Source organism: Vipera ursinii, assembly GCF_947247035.1.
Source record: "Vipera ursinii genome assembly, chromosome: 1".
In the NCBI taxonomy this organism is placed as follows: domain Eukaryota; kingdom Metazoa; phylum Chordata; class Lepidosauria; order Squamata; family Viperidae; genus Vipera; species Vipera ursinii.
This window is the reverse complement of record NC_139512.1, coordinates 174,309,355-174,330,056: the sequence shown is the minus strand read 5'-3', so window position 1 is coordinate 174,330,056 and position 20,702 is coordinate 174,309,355. Positions and strand designations below refer to the sequence as shown.

The 20,702-nt window shown below is 33.7% G+C and overlaps 1 protein-coding gene across 1 annotated transcript in view; it reads left to right on the top strand.

Moving 5' to 3' along the window:
- Window positions 1-20,702, top strand: part of SATB2 (SATB homeobox 2) — a gene marked incomplete at its 3' end in the record, with an annotated part of 136,010 nt that overhangs the window by 64,860 nt on the left and 50,448 nt on the right. The window contains exons 6-7 of the mRNA XM_083368134.1: window positions 554-656; window positions 7,193-7,665. Coding sequence (XP_083224260.1) covers window positions 554-656; window positions 7,193-7,665 — 576 coding nt within the window. The remainder of the gene's footprint in view (window positions 1-553; window positions 657-7,192; window positions 7,666-20,702) is intronic.

Sequence of the window (20,702 nt, the reverse complement as noted above, 5' to 3'; positions counted from 1 at the left end):
GTTTCTTCTGCTTTGAATAGTATAGCAATTTATTTCCTATATGAATTTTCACAAAAGGATTAAAGACATGTTTCTATAAATATTATTTATTTAATATATTTGCTTAGCTGTTGTTCTGTAGCAAGTAGCACAAATATTCCCAGATTTCTGGCTGTGTGGTCCCTGTTGCAGTTGGAAGCAGAATAGAAACATCTGAAAACCATTATTTGGATTATACATGCTGGAGTATCTAATCTTACCTTTAGGATCCGGCTCCTAAATCACAGTTCTTCTCACCCTTTATATTCCCCAACGTGACACAGCTTCTAACATACTTGAAGCATAAGGATTCTTTTGATAATACCTAGTATAAATTAAAGTGACAACTGGGATAAACTAGTCTTAGGATCTATACAATTGTTTTTGTACATGAATACATTTTGAATGTTTGTTTTGTCACTTAAGAATGAATGAATGAATGAACGATACATTTTCAACTACATTACATTCTTTTGGAAGAATTTTGATTATTTTCTGTTTAGAACTTATTTATTTCTCCTTTTTCTGGTTTCAGAGTATGATATCATCCATTGTAAATAGCACATATTATGCAAATGTGTCAGCTACTAAGTGCCAGGAATTTGGAAGATGGTATAAAAAGTACAAGAAGATTAAAGGTAAATTGTTTTTAATTATCATTCAATGCCAAACCTTGTAACAGATCATGAATACTTGAAAATTATTATTCTAAAATGATCAAGAGGTGTTTACAAAGGCTAGTTTATATACAGTATCATCAATGTTTTTCCAGGTACAAAGATCTACTTTGGTTGAAGCAGTTTCTGTATGATCTTCAACAATTTTTATAAGTAGTATTTCTCAAGGTAAAGAAAGGAATATTTCAAAAGTGTTTTTATATATGCACAGTGAAAATATAATCAAAGGAGTTAAATAGCTTCAAGGCCGTTTATAGATGATCATTACTTGTTCTAAGACAAAAAGGGAGAACATTCTTACTACATTGGGCTGTGGTTTAAAAGCACGTTCAAACATTAAAAAGCTCTTACTGTAGTTACTGGGCTTCTACTTCCTTTCTTCATTCAATTTTTTAAAGCTTTTCTTGTTCTCCTGCCCGCCCCCCCCATTTTTAAAAGTAAGTGTAGAGTTAATTGTTAAATATAGAAAAGCAGAATAAGTCCGGGATTTCAATTAAGAGGTCAAGGATCTAAGTCCAAAGAGTTTTCTGGATAACTGTGTGCATGCTGCTAACAAGAATTTGAATTTAAAACTCATTGGAAATGTGTGTACATGTATATGTACCATGAGGCAGATTGAAAGGTTACAGTCTGTGTGAAATAAACACAAGCTGCTTTAACATGGTTCAAATAGTGTTGATTCTTCAGCTACAACAAATGGGAGGAAAACAGCAATGAAAAAATTACTATAGGTGTATTTATTGAAAAATAAACAGAACCAAACTTTATCATCATCATCATCAGAAAGAGCTTTTGTTATATTTCGCTTTCATATTATCTCAATTTCTGTCATATAGTTTTTATAAATGAGAATTTATATGTAAGATGAAAGGTTCAATTTCAGAAACTAGAATATTCGTGTGAATTTAAAAATAAGGGTCGAGTTACTATGAAACTGGTCAGCAAGATCAGCCATCATTCAAGGTCAATCCAGTTGAAAACCACTGTTGTATAAATACATCTTAATTTTTTGTTACATTAAACTAATTGTAAAAAAGCTATTCTAATTTAATATTGCAAATGGAAAATGACGAAGAGCTTCAAAATCATTTTATTGGCATTTCAGTTGAACATAATCTGCTCTGTGAAATGTGTTTCTGATTTATCCACTAATGTCTCTTTTAATAAAGCAGTGGGAACTAACTGGTTCCTTCTTAATCAAAACCATGATTTCCTAAACATAAGCTATGAGATTCTGTTACAAGTTGCCACATACAGATCTCTTTGGTCAATCCTTTCCCCTCCTATTCTGTTGAACTAAACAAACAGTAAAATAATTATACATACAGAAAGATCAAAGTAAATATGACTAATGCATAGCAAAATTTTTAAAAACTTTCTGAAAGAAAAAAAGCATTAGGTTGCAGAACATTAAGTTGTTTAATGTTTAAACAAATATGAGAAACTGAACAATCAATAATTTGATATCATTAGCAACAGATGTAAAAGTTATATGCAAAGAGCACTTGAAATAAACATGCTCAGGTTATAGTTGTGGAATCCATTACATATTCAACATTGCTATTATGCTTAGCTCATATCAACTTTTGTCTTTATATCAACCAGGCTTCCATTTTGTATTGGTGAGATCCACATCTATTAACATACAAACTTCTGAAAATTGATTGCAGTCCATTAAAACTGATACTAGAAAAAAAATCATACATGCTGTATCATTTTTGGGATTATTTGCTCCCTTCTTGAAAACTAGGAACTGTTTTCAGCTCATTTTACTTTCCTTTGCCCTTTCATAATTTATATTCGAAATTTATATTGTACATTTATAATAAAGATTTATCTTAGCAGTTCATAGAAATTTGTAATAATTATGATTACAACAATTACAAATAATAAACATAGTAAGAATAATAGCAGTGAAATTTTTATACTATTTGCACCGTATGCAAGGCAGAGGAGTGTATATAGAAAAAAATAAATATGCAGTCTTATTCATGTAGGCTTTCGTAACACTGATCAATTTTACCATTGTTGGAAAGCACCCAGCCTGGCAGGGAGGAGGGTTCAAGCGCAGAATTAGCCTGGAGTCACTGTGCAACCGCAAAAGGGCTAGGACTGATCTCCCCACCTCCTGATTTCCTTGGAGCTTTATCTAATTGTTCCCAAGAGTAGTGGGGTGATTCCTGTATTATAGGCAGAGCATAATAAAATAGTTACTTTGAACTCTCCATGTCTAGGTCTGGTTGTTTGCACCTGACAACCACAAACCAATTGAAACTGCACTTTGAGTCATGAAATCAATACAGATCCATCAATACGTGTTCTGTAAATTGCTTGTATGAGGTGTGCCATAATTTCTGGCTACCATGGATACATGAAATTCAGCAAAATATTGCTTTATTTTAAAATGTAGCTGATCAAATTTAGTATATCACTGAGGTATATTCACAATAATATTTTAATTAACTTGAGAGACACTCAAATGGCTAGGGGCGGATGGTGAAAAGTTTATATGTTATCAGTTCATATCATGTTCATGTCTTCTATAATTTATTTATTAAACAGTTTATATGGCTTCCCATCTCATGGAAAGTAACTTTGGGTGCTGTACAACAACAATTGTTTTATTATATATAGTATCTAAAATATTTGTGTCACTTTTTGTATCCTTTGTTTTGCCTTTGTTTAGTAAAACAGAACAAAGTAAAAAAACCAATGAAAGAGAAAAGAAGAAAAACAATGTAGCAATATAAGAGCTTTTTCAACATGTAATATATATATTAATTTTATAGAAAATATTTTCAGTGAAGGACGATACCATATCAAATCTTTATTATGGTCACAACTAACATTAGCATATTTCATTGTGATCATCCATACATAATTCAAGTCTGTAAGCAACTCCTTCTGAAATTTCAAACAGCATCACTTTTCTCTTTCTGTATTTTATAAATTTTGAAAGCTTATGTAAATGAGGTCCATTGCATATAATAATAATAAAGACTTAACTGGTATGGGCTGTAAAAAGCCAGATGACTACTAGATAGCAGCAAAGAAGTTTTCCTGTCACTGGTCCTATTTAGTGGTTATCTGGATTTTTGAAGCAAAGATCTGATAGTCCTAATAGTTCTAATTGTGATTTGTTTATAAAATTCTATACAGTAAGCTGTATTCAACACTGTGAAATGGAGCCTCTGCTATACATCCCTTTGGGGTATGTGAAAAAGAAAGGAAAATCAATTCTGCCAGTATTTCTTTCAAAAGACAATGCAATAAGACTTGCTTCCAGGGACATTTGCACAAGATGCAAATTTAGTGGATAGCTTAATAAGATGACTAAGAATGTAATTATACATTTCTAGAATCCTTTAATAAAAATATTTCATTGCTGAAGAACTTGTTTTCCCCCACTGTCTACAAGTAATTTTTCCTTCTCTGATGGTGGTATTTATTTATTTTTAAATAAGATATGATTCCTGGCAACTGCTAGGACAATTCCTTGCAGTTTTCTTGGCCAGATTTCAGAACTGGTTTGCCATCGCTTCATTCCTAGCGGTGTGAGAGAGTGACTGAGTGATTTTAAGACTAAGGGAGAACTAGAATTCATGGTCTCCTGGATCCTAGCCTGGTGCCTTAACCACTACACCAAACTGTTTCTCCATGGCAATATTAATAGGCTTTAGAAAATAATTGTAATCCTGAATTATTGGTGATCAATGTTTTACTAGGCAACTCTATTTGTCATGGCAACTGGTTCTTGAGTTCCCATTAAGGGGTGGCTGTTATGTTCATATTCTGTAAACTTGGCCATTTTTGATATAGAATGCTGGATTAGGTGAGTCTTGGATGTGATTCAGGACTTGATCTTGTGTTCTTAAAAAATTATAACTACTTTTTGAAGTGATTTCATATTAATGTACTAATGTGAAAAGTTAACAGAAGTTGTATAGGAGCTATAGCGATCTTCATATTTGTGCTAGGTAATAAGATTTACTGGAAAATTAGTTGACTGATGTGTACTATTTTGAAAATAGATTTTCAGTGTATTTGCAGGAAATCATTTTAGGAAGCATTTCATGACTGCCAAATACTATAGTGGAACTGCCCTTTTAGGCACACAAATCGCAGATGTGCAAATAGTTTTCCTGGTCAGAGACCAGACAGTAAATAACACTGATAGATGGTTGGGGTAAACATGAAGTTAAGTGTTGACTGGAAATGAGATTTCTGAAATTACCTCTTTGCTCATAATTGGGTTAAGTGGGTTTTGATGAAAAGAAATAAGTAATTAAGATAATCATAGTTTTTAAATGAATTACCCACATGAAAAGCACCTCCCATGCTCTAGAATAGTTCTAGGAAGTCAAGACTGGTAATTAGAGAGTCACTAGACAGTGAGAAGGGCGGCCTATAAATTTAATAATAAATAAAATAAATTATACTGTGTATCTTTTTCTACTGCCTCCTAGAGGCTAGTAATGGTATTATATTTTTGTTTTTCTCCTGTCATGAAAACTAGTTACAGGTATACAACATTTAATGTATATTTGCTTTTCCTGTTACTGCTATTTAGCATTGTTTAGCAATGACAATATTAATGTTATTCTTATAGGATTATATAGACAGTATCAGAAGTTGAGTCTGTATAGAAGCTTGGCAATAACACCACATTTATTTAGGATTTTTCAAAACTTTAGGTTTAATTGTTTTCATTATCACTTGAATAGATACTTACTATTTTTTAAAATTAAGAATATATTGGTGGTGAGAGAGAAGGGAAGAAGAGCCATAGTTTATGATTTTGTCCTGTTATAACCCGTTTGAGTTGACCAGGCTATGAAAAGCGAAAATAAAAAAAAAATGTAAAGTTTAAATGGGTTAAAATTTATAAATAGATGCAAATGTTTGCTTCATGAATTTGCTGTTGAAAGAAGATAAAATATTTTAAATATTCTATAGTATTTTATTGATATTTGATAAATATTTCAAAACTGGATATCCACAATTCTTTAAAGATTTACGGAACCACTTAGGAATAGTATATGTGAACAAGGGGTTATTTAAGAGAATCTCTTGTAACGTTTATTTTTTTATTTGATTTTGAGTGTGCCTAACTCCTTAATACTCTGAGTGGCTTACAGTTAAAAACAGTAGTTGAACTTATACTGAAGTAGTGAATGTGCATTAAAGTTCTGAAAAAAATAGGGTGTATATCCCATAACTCATTTGGGGGTATGAATTTGACCCTGTGGTCTGCTGAAGGGACATAGTGTTTATACAGCAGTGATTTGGCTGCACATATGTCATGGGAGAAAGAATACAAGTGATTTCAAGTGTTTCAAGTGTTTACAAAGACACGGTATGGGAATAGATGATATTATAAACAACAACAAATAAAAAGGCAAGACAGTATCAGCCATGTATTTTTTTCTGCATATAGTCACACACACACACACACACACACACACACACACACATTCTGAGTTTATGGAATGGAAAAACTAAAGGTCCCTGTGTATGCAAACAAGTATGTAAATTATACAATATCATATTTTGATTGTTTCTGCACAATGAAATAAGATACTTCCAATCAGAAAGTATTGGAGATTTATAACCAATGTAAGGTAAAGGGTAAAGGTTCCCCCGCATATGCGTGCTAGTCATTTCCGACTCTAGGGGCCGGTGCTCATCTCCGTTTCAAAGCTGAAGAGTCAGCGCTTGTCCGAGGACGTCTCTGTGGTCATGTGGCCGGCATGACGACGCCAAAGGCGCACGGAATGCTGTTACCTTCCCACCATAGTGGTTCCTATTTTTCTACTTGCATTTTTACGTGCTTTTGAACTGCTAGGTTGGCAGAAGTTGGGAAGAGTAACAGGTGCTCACTCTGCTATGCGGCACTCGGGATTCAACCCGCCAAACTGCCAGCCTTCTGATCGACAAGCTCAGCGTCCTAACCCACTGAGCCACCGCGTCCCTATAAGCAACGTATCAGTAGTTAAAATATTAGAACTGGGCAAACCTAGCTTCAAATAGAAGACTTTGAACCAGTCATTTTTCTCAATGAAACCTGACTCCAAAGGTTGGAAATAGAATTGCTATGTATCTCACTTGGAACTTGTGGAGAAACTGCAGGATATAAATGTACATATTTCTGAATGAATGAATAAATAAAATAAATCCTAATTGAAGGTAAATATTTGGGGACTTAATTGTTGAGATTACCAGTGCAACAATAAAATATTAGCACAATTAATTGATGCTTCATTGGAAGGCTGACCCAATGTAATGAACTTGGGTTCTTAAAATTCATGTAATCCTTACTACAGGTCAGATTTATAAAGGATAAACATTATTAGCTTAATTTATTATAGAATACTGTGTCAATATAGGGCTTGCATTAAAATGAAAACAGCTTAATACAACTCTGTTTATTTGTAATCCCTGATGTCATTTCAAATTAAAGTGATGGTATATTTTTATTATTTAATTTATTTTAACAGTGGAACGAGTTGAAAGAGACAACCTGTCAGAATATTGTGTTCTTGGTCAACGTCCCATGCACTTACCAAATATCAACCAGCTGGCAACTTTGGGCAAAACAAATGAACAATCTCCTCATGGTCAAATTCACCATAGTACTCCAATCAGAAACCAAGTGCCAACGTTACAACCAATCATGAGCCCTGGTCTTCTTACACCTCAGCTCAGCCCACAACTAGTAAGGCAGCAAATAGCAATGGCCCATTTGATAAACCAACAGATTGCAGTAAGTCGACTCTTGGCTCATCAGCACCCACAGGCAATTAATCAACAGTTTCTAAATCATCCACCTATCCCTAGAACAGTCAAACCAGAACCAACAAACTCATCAGTGGAAGTCTCTCCAGATATCTACCAGCAAGTCAGGGATGAGCTGAAGAGGGCCAGTGTCTCCCAGGCGGTCTTTGCAAGAGTGGCTTTCAATCGCACCCAGGTATGATGTTTTATTTATTTAACAAGCATTTTATTCCATTTTTCTGTTAAAAAAGGCTTTTTAAAAACCACCTCAAAAAGATCTGGTTTTCACTTTAAATGACATGGAACAAATGGAAAATAAAGGAAGAAGACACTTCTCAGCAATTTTATTCCATTTCCTTACTGTATCTTGCAAAATTGGAACAATGCATTTAAAAAACCCCAACCATTGTATAACATTTAACAAGACTATGATTATAGTGCCTTCTGTCCTTTTATTTTTTTATATATAAAACTTGTATTTTTATGCTGTAGAAACTGGATGTAAATGGTTGAGAAAAGACGGAAGAGATTGTTTAGATTTTTTTCTTTCATCATCCTTTAGAAACTTATAGAATGATCCCAGAAAACTTTTTGAACTTACTCTGTTAAATTCTTAATAAAGCCAGAGAATCAGACCCTGATGACCTTACCATTATCTATTTAGCGTATATATTTGAATTTTTGTCATTTGTAATCTATTAATCTATTAATGTTGTAATTTCCTGCCAAATGAATTTAACAAAAACATTATGACCATTTACTTCCCAAAATTCAAAGTAGATTATTAATCACCACATTATGTATAGTTATTTTTGTCTAGGGAAGCCAAGAATGTTGTTTAGATTTAAAAGTACCTACTATCTCTCCCCCTGGTTCATTAAAGTTCAAAATCACCTTTTCCCTTAAAGATAAAATGTCTGCTTTTTTCTGCTTGATGAAAAGCAGGCTGCATGGGTATTTTTGAGATAGAAGCAAACAAACAAGCAGGAAAATTACATCCCTATAATTTACTTCAACTTCTAGTTCTGACTGTGCACAGAAGCATATTTAACTTTGGATTTTTAAAATATTGCAAGAATGCGTGAACTATAAATTTTTGTGACTACTTTTTTAGCAGTACCTTTTAATTATGGGGCATTTTGGGGAGCCAGTAACATTGTTTGCCACATAGACAATAATGAGAACCATATTTGTTAGTCTCCAGACGGTATTACCAATATGGTGAATTAAAGCACCATAATACTTATATACTCATTCATGAATTACATCCACAGAACCTGAAAATTCAAAAAACAAATTAATGGATGAAATCCTCCCATTTTTAGTATCATGAGTTTCTGAGTTTGCTGATTTTGGAATTTAATTTGGCCTTGGGAACTTTTTGTCATGATTGAATGTTTTAAATATTTCCCATAATAATTATACAATTGTTTTATTATTACCTTCCATTGGGAAGACAGCAGTGTATATAATAATGTAATAGTAACATGAAATATTTTGAGTCCTGTGGTTACATTACACATAATATAATATGTAATAGCTGCTTTCCTAAGAAAAGTAATTCTGGGGAGATTGTTTTCTTTTTAATCTGCTAGAGTTTTAAATATATGAATGCAATAATTAAAATGTGCATGGAATTATGTATTTTTTCAGATAAAGCTTTTCTTCCGCCACTGCCCTGACTGTAACCAAGGAATTTACAGGGGGGAGGGCAAGCCAGATATTATTGTCTTCTTTTTGTAGTCTTCCTGCATTTTCCCCCCATCGTTTAATTCATTTTGTTCTTTCCTCAAAAAAAAATGTAAATGGGAATGATGAAGAGTTCTACAGTACCTTTCACTTGGTAATGGTAGAAGTTGGAAAGAATTGTCTGAACATGAGAGGGAAACGAGACCAATGTGGAGCAGAGTTGTCAGATAGGAAAGGATTTAAGTGTTTACGTGAAAACAGTTTGATTTTCTTTCATTTCTCCTTTCAACATTTTTCCAAAGAAAGGACATGAGAAGTTTGTATAGGTTTGCTCATGAAATGTATAGTTCTGTTTTGATATATGGATATTGAACACTTTGGACATTAATGGTACACAATATAAATATGCACGTGAAATTCAGCTTTACAAAATAGTGCACCATGTTTCTTTCTTGAAGCTTAGGACCATTATAAGAGTAGAGTAGTGAAGCAAAGATGGAGATTTTGTCTTGTACTAAAATTCACTTAATGAATTTTTGGGGTGCTGCTACATTGGAAATTCCACATTGTATGGCAATTAAATAAACTGGCAGCATATTTTCAATACTTCGTTTCTGCTATTAGACTTATAAGATGGCTGTATCTAGTAAAAACAGATGTCCTTTTAATCAACATGATTATATTTTTCAAGCTGGCCATGAGGATATCTGTAAAAAGTACAGCAGAATACACAAGTATATGATTTTATTTTTTAATGTTGCTTTAAGTTTGAAAAAGTATTTCATTTTCTTGAATCATAACCTGTTATGCGTTTATGTATGTATATATAGATATTGTTCTATTTCACCCTCTATAAAGCCAAATATAATAAATGTAGACAATATATATATAATGACATATTTTGAAGTTGACCCAAAAGGTAAGCAGTTAACATTTGTAGATCTTATAATATTGTCATTAAATATATCGTATGTAGCTTCTAAATCTGCATAGACATACTTTTCAACATATAGCATGTTGTTCTTTAATATTTGATTTGAAGAACTCTTTCCTTGATAAGTGACTGAACTAGTCAGCTGTTTGGAACATTTTTTCTCTTTGCCACAGAAGCTTAGGCCTCATATACAATATTTTTAGTGTGGAATCATAGAACCAATATGTTGTTATGGGTGTAATGAATCCCTTTAAAAGAAAATGTTCTTTTCAAAATTATTGTGGCTAATGATTAAGTCATACCTCTTTCTGAAATTACATTTCAGAGATACAGTTTACAAAAACTGTTGGAGTATATTATCACAGCAAGTTATAGAAGAGAGGGAGAGAGAAAAAAGAAGCAGATGCCTAAATAAAAATAAAAATTTCCATAATAAATAGTGAAAAGGATCCAAAATATTTAAAGAATCTAACAGAATTCCCTCTTTCAAAATATATTTCAAATAATAAGCATTGTGATTTTATAAAATAAAGCCAACTTAGAATACAACTGGGATTCAGAGAACCCATTGGTTGTGCTTGAACAATATGGCTGATCCATTCTATCAATATCCAAGTATAAGGACATACTCTGTACCAATATCCCACTATTTGGGATGTACCAGTTAAACAGGAAGTGACTGTGTTTGACACACTATCTCTTCCTGCTGTTTTGTTTTGAAAATGGCAATGATCTGCTGGCACCACTTCAAAAAGTGTTTCCCCAAATTACCCCAAAATGGATAAAAGTGTTCTTTTTTCCTTTCTGCAATGATACACGTACTCATTATCCAGTCATAAAAAGGACATTTAAATAAGATCCAATAAGCAATAAAAAAGACTTTCTAGTAAGTGTTTTGGGTAACGGAGGAAAAAGTTTGGGAAGTTTCTTCTATTTTGTAACCTCCCCCTCACATATTCAAGGGAAGGGGAAAAAGTAAAAAGAGCAGAAAGAGAAAATTTCTAGACTGACTAATCCTAGTCATTTCTGTGCTTACAGTGGTTAACTCTTTTATCTTCATTGATATAGCATAGTTGATTAAGGGGAGCATAGTGTAACCTCATACAACCCCATTGTTACATTACCTTTTAACCTTCCTTACGATCCAGTTAAGCAATTCATAAGAACCATTTTTTTCCTATCTATTTTTAAATTGGGAAAATCTGCTAAAGAGGAAAAGATGGAAGGGCTATATAAGGTGCCTTTTCCCTGGTGATACTACGGCTTTCTATCTGGAAGTATCCTTGCCTAAAATGCAGAAATACAGCACTAGGATATTGTACTGGATCAAGATTGCACACCAAGATGAACGTTAGCAGTAAAGAATAGTTTGGCACATTCAGTTGAGGAACCTGGTAAAAGATCAGGAGAGATACAGAAATTTGAAGTTACACTATTACAGAGAAGTTGTAAAAAAAAAAAGATAAGGGCGTTTAGTTGCCAGACTCATGAATATTAGCATATACAGAGAAAAGATTCAGTTAATAACTGGGTTACTAACTCATCAGCTGCAATGATTCACTTAACAACTCTGACAAGAAAGGTCTTAAAATGGGGCAAAACTCAACAGATGTCTAACTTAACAACAGAAATTTTAGGCTCAATTGTGGTCATATGTCAAGGATTATCTGTATATATTTATATTATAATGCTTCCTTGCTATAGCATTAAATAATCTGCATTATTGGTTTTAGCGAATTAATTCTATGTTTGGTGTTTTGAAAATTGCAATTCGAAATAGTCAAAAAATTTACTGTGGAAGAGAACTTCAACAATAACTTGATAGAAAGGTAAAATACGAATAATTCAAATAAATAATGGTTTATTATCTGAAATGGATAGTGAGATTTGATATAATTTGTTTATATTGTTTCAGCCAAGCTTCATTTATTTATTAGATTTATATCCCACCTTTTGTACTGGAGCTTAAGGAGGCATACATAGGGCTTCCTTCTGTTTATCGGCTTGCAAGAGCCCTTTGAGATTTATTTATTATATTTTTTAAAGTTATGCTTGCTTCCATTATTATGTGTTTGTATGTGTGTGTATATAAATGTCACAAATTACACTCCTGCCCATTTCCGTATTTTGCTTCTGTAGAAATCTTTGGCAGAAATGCATTCTAAAGTTTCTAGAGGATTTACACTCAGATTTTATAGCTGAGGTGAAATGAACCTGATTAAAATGTTGGGTTTGTACACTCTGCCTTTCATACATCACAAAACATCAGTTGGGGAAGAATGGGGCATTTCTCCTGGATTTTCACTTCTTACAAAGCAGATACCATCATTTAAAAATACACAGTGGTAATCTTTCAAATAAGGCAGAAGATTATAAGGGATGAAAATTAATAGCATCAGGTGAAAATAATTGAAGTTAAAATTCTAAGCAAGTGTAGGGACATTTTTGGAATGGTGAACATATTTGGAATGCTGAGAGAAAGTTGTAGATGCTTTCATAGCACGACTGCCATATTAAATAGGACCTGGCAGAAAAACAGCCATTAACTAGAAGCCAACTTTGTTCACCACCATCCAGTATAACTCCCGACTCCCAATGATTCTTATTACTCCTAGTTATCAGTTTTTCAGATCTGATTGATACACAAGGCAAGATTCATGCAATACTAACTTATAACCCTTTATAAAAAATGGGAGGCAGTGATTTGATTTCATGGTTATGTTGGAGGAGGGAAGATTTCACCTTCAAAAGGTTATGGGGGAAATAGGTTCCCTAAACCTATTTCAGGAGTTTCAGACTGGGATGTAGGACTGAAACAGTATTGATTACACTTTTTAGATCATATATTTATGTATACCACCCAAAGCACAATTTGCAAGTAGGGCAGCTTATAAATTCTTTAAATCACAAAATAAACAAGTCTAGGGAAATATAGATTTGTTTCTATCACAATTAACTGTAGTACATTCCAAAATACTGAAACATGGCTAGATTGATTAAGATTAACCAAAGCTTAGCATAATTTCTAGACAGAGAGTCCGTATGTTCCTTTTTGGTGTTCTTCAGAAAGCCCACCAGAGATGAATTAAATATACTGTATTGATTGGAGTTGTAGTTTAATCTTGCATTTCCTTCACAATTCCCCTCTGTCATACAAGCACTTATTGTCTTTCATAAAAATTAACAGCCTAATAAAGAGAGTTTATTAAGCTAATGTAATAGCAGCATTCTCTTTGAGGACTAAAACATTTCATTTTAATATTAAAAATTGAATTTCCATCATTACACATTATATACATTTTATTTAAATAAGCTTGAATACTGTCATTCCAAGCCTAAGCAGGTATCTCATGAGAGATGCATACGTTAAGCATTAGTTAAATTAGTTTTTAGGTTTTATCTCATACCAATATATCATAATTAAAATTTAAAATAATGCCACATTGAAATGGCATGTTATGAAACATAGTTACCTAAACTAGTAAGTATACATGTGCATCCAGAATAATTTCATAAAAGTTACAGGTCTGTTTATACAAGATCAGAAGCCATTATTAATACTGCAGTTTTATGCATGCCCATGAAGTAATCTCCGTTTACTTTATTGGAATATTCTTCCAGGGAAATGTATACAGGATTGCAGCCTTACTATTTCTGTTGTGAAAAATAACACTGCATAATATAACATCTTTATTGTATTCAACATGTTGTAATAGTTTAAATCCCTATAAAATAGCACGATGTTTGCTGGGAGTTAAGAAGCATAGAAAACTAAAATAACCAAGGTAGTCCTTTTGGTTTTTCAGTATTAACTCCTAATATGCTGGAATTTAAAAGATATTTTTTGTGTTTTATTCTAAATTATAATTAAAATTATTCTAAATTATATTTAAAAAGTATTTCCTGCTTGTAGGTTTTGCATTAATTAGGAAGGAAGGCCTCTCAAGGTACATTCTACATGTTGTTTTATATAATGGAAAACATGATTTATTCCATATGTTTAAAGAGTGTCCCTGCATACTAAAAACAATTATACAATTTGTAAAATTCCAAAGTTATTGCCCTTCAGATTTATTGGAAATATATATCTTAAAAATTCCTGTCTAACATTTTTTTGTCCTGAAATCTCTGGAGGGCACTCAGTTGCAAAAGGTGATCTGTGTTGTTGGCCTTATACATATTATTGTGACCCTTTAGATAACGTATTTACATGGTGATATAAAACCAAAGGAGGGACGCGGTGGCTCAGTGGGTTAGGATGCTGAGCTTGTCGATCAGAAGGTCGGCAGTTTGGCGGGTCAAATCCCGAGTGCTGCGAAACAGAGTGAGTGCCTGTTCGTCCCAGCTTCTGCCAACCTAGCAGTTCGAAAACACGTAAAAGTGCAAGTAGAAAAATAGGGACCACTCCGGTGGGAAGGTAACAGCGTTCCGTGTGCCTTTGGTGTCTAGTCATGCCGGCCACATGACCACGGAGACATCCTCGGACAAGCGCTGGCTCTTCAGCTTTGAAACGGAGATGAGCACCGGCCCCTAGAGTTGGAAACGACTAGCACATATGTGCGATGGAACCTTTACCTTTACCTTTATGAAACCAAAACAGTTTTCACAGTTTGTTCTACTGCTTGCAAAATTTATTACTGTAACATTTCTGGGTGTTTTTCATATTAAATCATAAATAAGAATATGGACCATTTGTTATTAATAACAAATAATAACTCATCTATAAAATGCACTTGTTAGGAATTCCAGGCTGCAGGAATAGAATAGAATAGAATTAGAATAGAATAGAATAGAATAGAATAGAATAGAATAGAATAGAATAGAATAGAATAGAACAGAATAGAATACTTTATTTGACCAACTGTGATTAGACACACAATTTGTCTCCGGTGCATAAGCTCTCATTGTAAATGCAAAATGACAAAGTAGTAATAATCATAATAACAAAGTAAATATAATGGTAATGATACCAATAAGAGAAGGTAGTAGAACAGATGAGAAAGATAATAATACAGCCATACTACATGGGTAACTATACTTAGACATAAGACAGTACTATGGGAATTAGGTGTTCAGCAGACTGATGGCACGAGGAAAAAAACCTGTGTACATGTCTAATTATTTTGGCATGCAATGTCCTGTAAGTGCATCCCAAGGGAAGGAGTTGAAAGACTTTATGTCCAAGATGTGAGGGGTCTATTGGTATTTTCTCAGCCCTCTTTCTGACCATGGAGTGTACAGGACCTCAATGGAAAGCAGGCTGGTTGCAATAGTTTATTTCTGCAGTCTTAACTGTGTGTTGAAGTCTGTACCTGTCCTGTTTGGTTGCTGTACCAAACCAGACAGTTATAGAAGTGCTAATTACAGACTCAGTAATTTCTCTGTAGAACTGTAACAACAGCTCCTGGGGCAGTCGGAATTTCCTGAGTTGACGCAGAAAGAACATTCTTTGTTGTGCCTTTTTAGTGATGGTTCTAATGTTAGGTGTCTATTTCAAATCCTAGGAGATTATAGAACCCAAAACCTTGAAGGTCTCTATTGTTGATGCTGGTGTTGTCTAATTTAGAAAGAGTGCTAGAATAGAAGGGCTTCTCTAAAATCCACTTTCATTTCTACAGTTTTAAGCACGTTCAGCTCCAGATTGTTCCGGCTGCACGATAAGGCCAGTTGTTCAACCTCTCATCTGTATGCATCCCATCTTAAATGAGACCAATGACTGTATTATCTGTAAACTTTCAGTACTTTGTCAGTACTGGATTTGCACAAGTTGTCTCCTATTTTTAACTGAGGTATACAGTAATTTCAGAAAAATTCCCAGTAGTTAATAGAACTCTCAAGGGTAAATGGATTCATGAGATACCAAATGTTAACTGCTTTATTTACAGTCAAATTCTGTGTTAAGTAGCACACATTTTCTGTTTGTTTTTACAATCATCTTGTAAAAGTCTGAAATACAGTTGTTGAAGTTGGAAAATGATTCCTATTTAAACAACCAATCTACAAATGTAAATTATTTTTTTCCCTTGGTGAGCAAAGACAAATATTTGATAAGTAAAAATTCATTTGTAGGCATAGGTCTTCTTCACCCCAGAATTTCAGGCTGTGTACTTATGCCCAAGTTGTGAATGCTTAACTTTCTTGAATTATGATACTGTAGTCTTAGATATAGATTACAGCATTCATAATTGGAGCTCTAAAATTCATAGATTACCGTCATAGATATCCAGTTTTTTAAAAAAATGTAATAAATATGTGTATATCCAATGGGATTCTAAAGCAAATAAATTTATGCTGTGGGTTTCCATTCTCTGTTTCTGCCCTTTAGCAGAATACTACAGAAATGAACACTATCTCTAGCTAACTTCAGGCATTTCCTAAAAACAGCAATGCTACAGTTAGTCTGGCTGGACTGGTTTCTTTGCCATGCACCTGGTATATATCACTTTAAGAATAAATCATGCCTCATTAAATTACAATTAAATGAAATCATGATCATTTGTTTTTCTTGAAGAAGATGCTTTGCATATTGAAAGCCTAATTTGTTGCAGGTGAGAAAAAGATGAACAGATTATTTAGTATCACTTTATTTTTATTTTTATTTCATAATGCTGATTGTTGATTCATTTTTATGTATACCAACTCGGAGCTATATGAATATAAACAAGGGCTCTCATGATACTTTGTTTTATTGACTTTGTTATCACTCTGTCATCTATTATCAGCACAGTCTGTCAGAGCAGTCTATTCAGAATGCATTGTAATAGATTTCCATCCTGAGACATTTTCTCATGAACAGACTCTTCACAGTTCATTGCCACCTATTTTTTTTGCCATTTTCAATAGTGTTCTGCAAGTTTTATTCTCGCTTTTTGTATTCTTTAAATAGAAAGGGTTGCATAGGACACCTCTGAATCTGATATTTGAAGTGCTGTTGTCTTGATAGATTAACACAGTCAGGAGTGTATGTGCATATAACTATTCTGTCCAGATTGCTTCAAAAGTGAGGTTTTGCATAACCCTACTGGTAAGATTGAATTGTTTTCCATAGGTTTAGGGTAGTATTTGGCTCCAAGAAGATTATGACCATCTTCGTTAGTTTTCTACTAATGGCTTCATAAGGAAAGTGGATCTATATTCCTGGATCCTCCATGGGCTAAGCTGGAGCTGAGCTTCACACTGCACTCGCCCTCTGCAAAAGCCATCCCAGTGTCACAGCAACAAAAGCCCCCCTTGTGCTGAAAAAAAAAAGTGAAAAGCAACTCCTAAGCCACAGTGCCAAAATCCTCTTTGTGCTGTGAGTAGGGGAAGTTGGAAGCAGTCTCTTACCTTACTGAGGCTTGGGGACTGGGAGAGACTAAGACTGGATAGCTTGGCTTGGAAAGAATACTTGCTTAATGACTGGTTATTCTCGATTTGGATAACAGAGCAGTGGGGAGTGCTGGTATTGCCATCACGAAATGATGCAGTCACATGCTGTCGTGTTTTATCACTGTATCAATTAGCAATGGAAATTCCAGTCCCAATTGTGATCATAAGTCAAGGACTAGAAGATAGTGGTAAATACAGACAACATAGTGATCTCTACATGATTTCATTTTTTATTATACAGATTATTTACTGAAAGGAAACATTAACAATTACCCCAGTCAGTAGGCTTCCATACTGCTGGATATTAGACCAAAATGAAATGAAATACGGTAGTTGTAATCTGTATTGTAAGAAATCTGATTAATGATTTTTTTATATCTGAGAAGTGATAGTTTCTGGGTTACAACAGTAATAAGGGGCTACTACCTTTATGTGTTATGTTGTTTGCTCATTGCCACAGTTTCTGACTGGTAAGAAATAAGACACTGGAGTAGGCCCAACCAGTAAAGCTTTTGTGTTATTGTTATTAATATTTTTTAAAATTATTCATATGTAAAACTGGGAGTGAAAACACTTTTTGAGAGTCCTTTAGCATGGAAAACTGACGTGATAATACTGTCAAGGTATATCTGAATCATCTGTTTTTAACATGCAGGAACTATCTATATGCAACTGCTTCATTAAGCTATTTGCTTTTTAGGCATGAAAATAGTAGTATATAGCCCTATTGAATCAAGTCTATTGATTCTGAAGGCTACTAGTTTACTAGCTTTTGTTTACAAACAAAATCTGAGAAGGAATAGTTTTATAACTTCAAGATTATTATTTTACTTATTATTAATTAATTTTGTTTGTTGCTTTTTTCAAGCGATGAGTGTCTGAGAAAGCACAATTGTTTAAAAAGCTATCCTTTGAGTTTAAAAGTTCATCCCAAGCTCAATAAATATTATCAAATAAAGCTAAAATATATACAATTGTATTAAATAGACAAAAATAAAGGAGAAATTAGATTAATAGTTGTAGATTTATTTACGATCTCAGACCAATAAAGCACCACTGAGAGCAGTGGTTAAGGTATCTCAGGGGTGTCAAATTGCCGGCCAGTTGCATCATGCGGAGGCTGCACCCATCCTAGCTCCAGCAATGCAAAAAAAGTCATGATATGTCGCAACACATCATATGACGCAGTGAGTTTGACTCCCATGAGGTATCTAGTAGTTAAGGTATCAGGCTAGAAACCAGGAGACTGTGAGTTCTACTCTCCCCTTAGGCATGAAAGCGGGCGACTTTGAGTTAGTCACTCTCTCAGCCCATGTCATCAGATTCCAGTGACAAACTGGTTAGTCAATCTCTCTCATAACTAATGGATCAACATTTGGTTGATTTGAAAAAAAAATGAACCCTCCATTTATGCAAAAACATTAGGATGAACCCCCTTTCAAAAACACAAATATAGAATTTAACATACATAAAACATAAAAAGGGAAAACAGTCTTCTGAAACAATAAGAAAAGAATATCATTCAACTTTTTCAGGCCACAACTATTATATGAAACTTGGCAATCTTTGTAGTGGTTGTCCAAGTTAGGTCTTGTAAAGTAAAGTAAACTTTTGGATTTATGAATGCCAGATGCCATAGGTAGTACCTTGGGCAATGTTACAATACATAGATTGCTGACTTTACCTCTGATCAGAAACACATAACAATAGTTTTGCAGTAGATTAGAATGTTTGCCTATGGTCCCCATAATAGGAAGTGTGCTAATTCCAACCAAAGTAAAAAGTCTGACTTAGTAGTCAATTAATTGACTATTATTTTTTACTTTTGAAAATTTGAACTACAAAAGAGGGATATTGTCAAGTCACTACATTTTTTTACCTTATACTTATACTGTAGTGGCCTTATGTCCTTTACTCTAAAGCAGAGGTCCCCAACCCCCAGTCCATGGACCAGTACTGGGCATGCCAGTAACCGTTCCGCACAAACAAGGAAAGCCCCATCCGCAGGATGCAGGCAGCAAACAAAACCACTCCTCCTCCGGTCCACAGAAAAACTGTAGACCTCTGCTCTAAAGTACAGTCCTTTGTTTCAAAAAGCTGTTATTAAATTTAATTATTCATTTTATTGGTCTTGGACTTAAATTTTCCTTTGTAAAGCAGAGTTATTTTATTTATTTCTGTCAAATTCATATAGCCACATGAAGTGACTCTAGGGTGCTCTCAATACATGGAAATGAGGAAATTAAAACAGTTTACAAACCCATTTAAAACAAGAAGAATAATAAAACAAAACCACAAAGGGGTAGCTATTACATCTAAGACAACCAGTGTATAGGCTCCTTATTACTAGAGAATCCCCAGGCTTACTGAAGGCTTATCCTTATGAACCTCTCAGATTTGTTCCCTTTTCAGGTTTCTCCTTTCTGTTATCCAAGACAATATGCCTACTGTGCTTATGCTTTAGTCTTTTTTATGCATCTAAAAAGGGCCATGAAGCAGATTTAGTAGTTAGCAGTAGTTAGCAGTTATTCATTTTATCATTGATGTGAACAAATATTTTTAACATATATAGTAATAAGCATCTGTGCCTGAAATAATTATTTCATATTTTTCATTGATTTGCTATATATCTTAGCATATTTGTTAAGAATTATATCCCTTATTTTATACAGAAGGTAAAGGCGGCTTACATATTGTTCCTTCCTATTTTTCCTCTCAACCACAACCCTGGAAAGTTGATTAGACTAAGGGAGAGTGATTGGTCCAAATTTTTTTTAAGTATTTTATTTGTGATACTAGTCTGCTTCTTCAAAGACTATCAGTTTCACTTTTTTGTGTATGTATAAATTTCTCATATTAAGTAATTGTGAACATTTCCCCCATACATCTTGACCCAGGGAAATTTTATATATTGAAATAAACTTGGGGCACATTAATTTGCTATAAACTGTATTGAGCTTTTCTGCCTAGAAACAAAGCAGCAAATGATTTTCCCTTCTGAGACTGGTATTTCAGAGAAGTAGGCAGGATGTTGAAGTTCTATGCAGAGTGCAGATAGAAGGGAGGAGGATGAGGATGGACAGTGTAACATTTAGGTGGCTTTTGTACCATTTATTTGCAGCACAATAAGGAGTTTTTTTTTCTAATTATGATTTCTGCTATAAGAAGAAATTTTTACTTGGAGTTCTCTAGGATAAAGGAACACAAAAGTACAGCAAATGATTAGAGATTCTGTTATGCAA